The sequence below is a fragment of the Galeopterus variegatus genome, unplaced genomic scaffold (genome assembly GCF_000696425.1).
Source record: "Galeopterus variegatus unplaced genomic scaffold, G_variegatus-3.0.2 Scaffold5632, whole genome shotgun sequence".
Classification (NCBI taxonomy): Eukaryota; Metazoa; Chordata; class Mammalia; order Dermoptera; family Cynocephalidae; genus Galeopterus; species Galeopterus variegatus.
In genome coordinates, this window is record NW_007731743.1 from 41,687 (window position 1) to 48,749 (window position 7,063).

Genomic DNA, 7,063 nt, shown 5'->3' on the forward strand with positions numbered 1-7,063 from the left:
ATATAAAGAAGTATAGTAGAAGTAGGGAATTTGGAAAATAGCTCTAGCATAGTTATTTGGAAAATGGCTGATTTACTCATTTAGTCTTCTGCAAGAGCAAAAAAAAGGCTGCTCTACACAGCACGGTTATCTGATATGTGCACCACCTAATTTAATTTGCACAGCAGATTCGTATAATTTGTATAATTAGTGTTTGGCTCTTAAATCCCTAATTAACTGCATTGGAACTGAAGCACACTCTTTCTTCATTTCCCCCAAATCTTTAGGAAAAATAATTTAAATCAATGAAAATGAGAAAGTAAACTTTTAGGAATAAATTAGGCTACATTTCTGTCATTTGAAAGTTTATAAAAATCACACAGAAGGCAAAGTTTAAAAATAGGGTTTTTTTTTAGTTTAATAAATACGTGATCATTTGGATATATATTTTTTTCCTTTTTGTCTTTTTTACTGACCGGTAACGGGATCGCGACCCTCGGTGTTGCGCCCGCACCGCGCTCAGCCAGTGAGCGGGAACCGGTCTCCACATGGGATCCAAACCCTCGGTGGGAGCGCCGCCGTGCTCCCAAGCGGCGCACTCTCCAGTGCGCCACTGGGCCGGCCCTGGATATTTTTTTTAATATGGAAATAGTTTGTATCTAATTGTAACTTAGAAAAGTCTTTTGAATTCAAGATAATATTTGCAAATTCAGCCCAGAGTTTGAATAGGTGTAGCTAAATTATTTTAAGTTGCTTTTCTTTGTTTTAATCATTAAGTGTATGCTGTTTGGTTAAGGATTTTGTTACTTGAGTGTTAGGCTCAGGACTGGCTGTTTATCAAAGGACAAGATCTGATAGCCAATATGAAAAATCACAGATGGCCAAAAAGCAAACTGAGATTCCATTTTTTTTCTTTTTAAAACTTAACAAGAGCATTTCCTTCCAGAGTTGCCATCTGCTTCAAATTCTTACAAGTTTTTAGTGGAACAATTTTTTGCACCTGAAAGTCCCTGAGAAACCCATCGAATTCATGGGCTGGAGGAGGACTGGGCATGGGCTCCCTGAGAGCCTGCCCTCTGCTCCTGTGGGCTGTGCTTATCCAGGCTGTGCTCCTCACTTCCCTTAGAATGAATTACTCTCTGGAACTTTTCTTGGTCTAACAGGAGGGTAAACTCCTGATGTGCCCACCCCACATCCCCAGCATGTGGCCAGTGTGCCCTTGGCTTAGGATTGATCAGATACCTCCCGATGACCACTCTTAAATGTATAGAATGATCAGGAAATGCCACCACGCCATCATCATTATCTTCTAAAGAGACATAATCATAACCTATCATGATACCTACTTTTTTCCTCTGTTGATGATAAGACCTTAATCGAGGTCTTAATATATCTGCATCTTAATATATCTGCATCTTAATATATCATTGTGTGCTCATAGTATGAGCTATTGAAGAGAAACAGAGTTAAGAAAAATATGCTTGAGTGTTTTCTCCACTGACCCTTCAACACCATTGGATATTCTTAGGTGTTTTAAGTTACTATGCTGTGATCCAACTTAGTTTGTGTGAGGAATGAATGCACCCTGAAGCATTATGAAGTTGGTAACATCTAAATGTTCTGTTTTGATCTATCCAGGTGTGCCTCTCTGATTTCATTTGTGCTGCTTCTCTCTCTTCTGATCTCTCCTGTGTCCCTTTTACTCAGTGACCAGTGTTATCTTATGGTCTCCTTTCCTCTTGGGGAGGTTGCAACCGAGCTGTACCACCAGACCTGTCCTTTCGGCTTTTGGGCAAGGCCCTGCCTCCAGCCCTTTTCTTCCTCTTTGAAATACTTTCTCATTTGCTCCTGAAAAAAAAAAAAAAGCTCCTCTTCTATTTTTGCCTTACATTCAGCCCTTGGTACTTCCATTTCTATTGGCAGAACATTAAACTCATTGTCAATGTATTGAGAGTTATCCCAAATGCTCCTGTAGCATGTAGAGACCTGTCTTGCAGTAGAGGATGCTAAGCCATTTCAGGAAGTGAGAAGTACGTTAGTAAGGCAGATAATTTGAAGTCAGAAATTCATCTCCTGGTGATGGCTGCTTAACCTGCATTGGGTTTGGGAAGTTGGTAAATAAATCCTGTGGTTTCTTGGTAAGGGTATGACTGATTGCCCTAGAAGTGTTGCATCTAGCAGAATGGAGCAGGCTTCTGCGACATTTCCATTTTGACTCAATTATTTCCATGCTGCGGTGCTAGAGGGAAACAGAGAAGTGGCTGGAATGTGGCTTCCAGTTCCTTGAGAGACTTGCTCAGCCATCTACAAAGAGCCTAAAGCCCTTAGTCTTCCAGAGGCTAAATTTTCTCTAGATTTCCCACCAGATGGGCAGGGTTGGAAGATCAAGTTAATGTTGGAAACTCCTATATGTAACCCCAAATTTTCATGTCATTTCTTCTGAGCATTACATTGGTAAGTTTCTTTAATTAATGATGCCAGTGTGTCTCAGGGAGATTCCCTTACAGGGCCATTAATTGTAAAACCTTGCAAAATGATCTATAAATCATCAGTGATGCTGAATTCCCCAAATGTAAGTTGTCTAAAGAATAAGAGGGGCCTGTACATGGTAATTTGCTTTCAGTAGATTTGCAGAGGAGACTACCCTTAAAGGGAAAACAGAAGGAATACCCAAATGTTGGCAAGATTTGGCTTGGCTGCACCCTAGAAGTATCTGACCATATTATTTTTATTTGTTCTCTTGCTTCCTTTCTCCATTGGATGGGAACTCCTGGATGGCAAGTCTCTAGTTTTTCCACGTATCTAGAATCTAACATTGTGCCTGACAAATGGTAGCAACCCGGTGACTGTTAAAATGTAGATTTCTAGGGGAAAACAAGGCACAGGACAGATCGATGGCATTAATGAGTGGGGTGTAGTGTGGCTCTTTCTGGATAAAACCCCAGAGCTGCATGCAACAGAACTCTTTGCAAACAGATGCTGTGGCTGCAAACTTTGTCTGAATGTGCTACTGTCTTCCTGAGATACTCCTAAATGTTAGAAAAACATGCCTTTGGCAATTCATACTCATTGTTACTTTATCACCTAATGTGTATTTTATTTAAATGATTTTATAAATAATGATATTACCGTTTCAAAACATCAATAATTGTATAGTCAACGGGGTGTGAAGTGTGAGGCAAACTGATTTATTAGTCTGTGTTTTTCAGGTCCTTAATCACTTGCATAAAAAGCTGAAGAACATGTCAAAGAAGTCAGAAGCATCCAAGAAAAAGGTAATATTTGCAAATATATATCACCTATGTCACTTTTTAGAGCTTAGTTTATTTTTAATTGTAATTATCCTTACATCTACTCAAAGCCTGTAAAATTTAGGTTCCTGGGTACAGATATTTGAAATGATCCTCTTACCATTGAGGTGCAGGGTGAGAATGGAAGGTCAGCCTCAGTGGGGACATCACAGGTAAGTACGGGCTGCATGAAAGCTTAGATGAGGCTTGGGGAGGCAAGGAACAATGAACTTTTTGGATTATGAGCCCCATCAGGAGGTACATTTTGGGTTGACTGGGACAGAGTGCAGAGTTGCTGATGTACATAATTTGCATGAGAGTATAGTCATTTTATTTTCTATTTGCCATCTCTGATGTGATTCCAGAAGGCCCTGGTTTGATTCTCATTTGAGAGAATGTTCTTATAATCTCTCTCTAAAGCCCCAAGAGCAGATTTGTCTCTTCCACCGAGACTTGTGCTGATGTTGGCCCAAAGGGGATGGACTTAAAGACTGGAGGATGCTGGGGGGGGGCGGGGAATTCCACCCATTTTTAATTTTTCTTCTCATCAGCTGAACCGTCCTTTGAGCAAACTTCCTCTGAGCAATGTGAAAGCATCTAACTTACCAAAATTCATTACATTTTACATTTTGAAAAACAACTATTTTACAAATCAGGATTTATTTAACTCTTACCCAGATAATATCCATAGTATTTCTGATTTTAGAAAGTAGAATGAGACTATTAGATAATATGATTAGGGGGCACATTATAACCAGACATTTTAACTCGCACATATAAGTAATATCTTAAAATACCTTGTTTTTTCTTATAAATATTTATTATGATCAATGAGATACATAATTTGCAGAAATTATAGTTTAGATAATCATATTCACTTTAAAGAAATTCTAATTCTACTTAAATAAAGAGCAGCTCTTCCTCACTTTTCTTGTTTATAAACAATAATGTGGCTAAAATCACTTTGTTCCTATAGTCGAGAACCAGTGGTAGACAATTGGCTAAAAAGTACAAACATGAAGACCTTTTTTTCCCTGGCAGTAAAAATGAACTTGTACTAGAAAAACAATCATCCCATTTTTAGGATAACCACCTGAGAATGAAAGGTGCAACACACCTGTCAATAACAAGACTATCTTACATCTCCTTTAATTGATCTTTTCTTCCATCTGAACAGTTATTATGCAGGTTTTGTTTTAAGCTTCTAGGCCCCTCTTTATAACAGCTAACAAAATGTCAAATTATATAAATGTAATAAACCCTCAAAGCTGGTGATTTTCTCCTATTTTCAATGATGAAAGTGATGTGCTGTTATGCTGGAGTTTTTACAATTTTCTAGTCTATTAGTTTTTCTTCTGATCCACACTTCTCATATCCAAGAAAATGATTGATTATAAACAACGAAGGGTTGTTTATAATTTCCCCTTGGACATTTATTTATGGAGACCCTGTGCAGGACCGAGCTGATCTATGGGACTCTAAGAGGGACTGGCTCCATATGGAAGCCAACATTGCTCTGGAAGAGACAGCGGGATGAGGGTTTGGAGGGTCAGGGGAGGGATGGGCTTGCTGAACGTCACCAGAGAAGACACTGTTGATATATGGTAAATGTTTATTATTGACTCAAAGGTTTTTTGCTTACCAAAAGGATCCAAACCAAACATTTCTTTCATATTTGCTGGATCTTATTTGTGTCTGTGGCTAGTTTTAGTCTCTATATTTGGAAAAAGCATTGAAGAGAAACTGTAAAGGTCGCAGAGATCAAAGTGCTTAAAAGAAAGAAAGTAGGTCTTAGAAGAAATGATTAGAAAAGCTTCTATTTTGCTTTTCAATTTAAAAACCTAAAGATCAGCAATTACTTTAACAATTACTTTGTTTAGTTTTATATATATATAGACTATATATAAAAATATAATGTATGTGTACATAAATAATACATATGTGTATATATATAAAATAAATACATATTTATATAAAATTACCTTTTGCTCATTCTTACCATATGAAGAGATTTTAGCGTTTGAAGGAAGGAAGATTTTCTCTTCCATTCTCATAGCCTCTGAAAGGTCTCACAGTCCTCTCTGGGGTCCCTTTTATAAGGAAATTAAAGTCATTCATGAGGCTCCACCCCCATGACCTCACCACCTCCCAAAGGCCCCATCAGCTAATTTCATCGCCTAGATGATTAGGTTTCAACATATTAATTTCAGGGAACATAAACATTCAGACCATAGCACTGTCCATGCAGAGATTTTCTGTTAAGATTTATAATTATTATGGGGTGGAGAGTTTGGCCTTTCCTGATAAACATGCCAAACAGTTACTCTCCATGTTTGGAGGAAAATACAAAAAAAAAAAAAAAAAAAAAAAAAAAAAAAAAAAAAACATGATTTCTATTGCAAAAATAATCGTACAGAGCCCTACAATTGATTATGTGCTTTGCTTAAGCTCTGCTAGACACAAAGAAGTATTTCTGGCACAAGGCTGATTGTATATTAAAACAGGATCCTTAAATAAGAAGTCTTGGAAGACTTCAGAATGGTAGAGACCTCTGGACTGACACTGGATAGAGCTTCTAGGAGGAAAATTGGATTAAAGGGTCTCTTGATGTTGTATCAACCATGGTTCTTTTAACAGTTGCTTTTTGTTTGTTTGTTTCTATGGCTTGAAGTAATTCAGCAAGCTTTTTGGCTATCATTTATACAATTTATGAAGTGTTTTTCATCATTCTCGTCTTTTAGTCACTTTTTTTCTTCCCAGCCAAGTTCCATTAGATATATTGTGAGTAAAATATCTTTGAAGAAAGAACAGATGTCTCAGATGACTTGAAAAAGAGCATCTCATGATGAGGAGAAAGATTAATATTTTTCAGATACTTTCAGCACAAGGAGCTCAAAGAAACCATGCTAATAAAGGACCTAGCCTCAAGTATAACAAGAATTAGTATCAAGATTTAGTGTATGATTTTAAATGTCGACTTTTTCTCCATCAAAAGATAATATTGGGATTCTATGCCCCTAAATGGCAAATAAGGCGAGTAGTACAATATCAGGTACACTCCGTGTCTGATAGAGACAAATGGTTCTCTAAGAAAAAAAAAAAAATCATGTTAGGAGTGGAAAAAAAATAAAAAGAGATATGCCTTACTCTCCTTAGAGGGGAGTTCTCTGTGTTACTTTCTGACATTTTCCAGGAAAGAGAGGAAGCAGCTTTCCCAGCTCTTTCTGGGGGGAGGGGCTGCTTCAGCCATGGGGTTTGTGGGTACTGAGCCAAACGTCTTTTATGGTCTTTAGCTCAAGGTGGCAAAGATCATTTCACTTTTGTTGTGGCTTTTGTGTAATTCCTCAGTGGTCCTCCAAACAGCCTCTTGAACTTTTTAGAAAGGCAGGCTCCTAGGTAAGTACTTAATAACCACTACCAGCTGAATAAAAGCCAGGGGGGCCCAGATACCTGCATTTTAAAAAAGCTTTGCACTGTGTGATGACGGGCATACTGATCTGCTTGAATCCCAGGGCTGGGGTTAATGCACATACGTTATTTTGATGAGACCTTTAACATTAAGCTTGTGTGTGCTAGGCCTATCGTTTTTTTTTTTTTTTTTCCTTTTTGTCTTTTTTCATGTCCGGCAACGGGATCGCAACCCTCGGTGTTGCTCCCGCCCCTGGCTCAGCCAGTGAGCGGCCGGTCTGTATGTGGGATCCGAACCCTCGGTGGGAGCGTCGGCGGGAGCGCTGCCGTGCTTCCCAAGCGGCGCACTATAGCAGTGCGCCACCGGGCCGGCCGTAGGCCTATCG

General features: G+C 38.6%; 1 protein-coding gene across 1 annotated transcript in view; it reads left to right on the top strand.

Annotated features, from left to right (window-relative positions):
* Positions 1-7,063, top strand: part of GALR1 (galanin receptor 1) — a 12,273-nt gene that overhangs the window by 3,199 nt on the left and 2,011 nt on the right. The window contains exon 2 of the mRNA XM_008589745.1: positions 3,189-3,254. Within this exon, the coding sequence (XP_008587967.1) occupies positions 3,189-3,254 (66 nt within the window). The remainder of the gene's footprint in view (positions 1-3,188; positions 3,255-7,063) is intronic.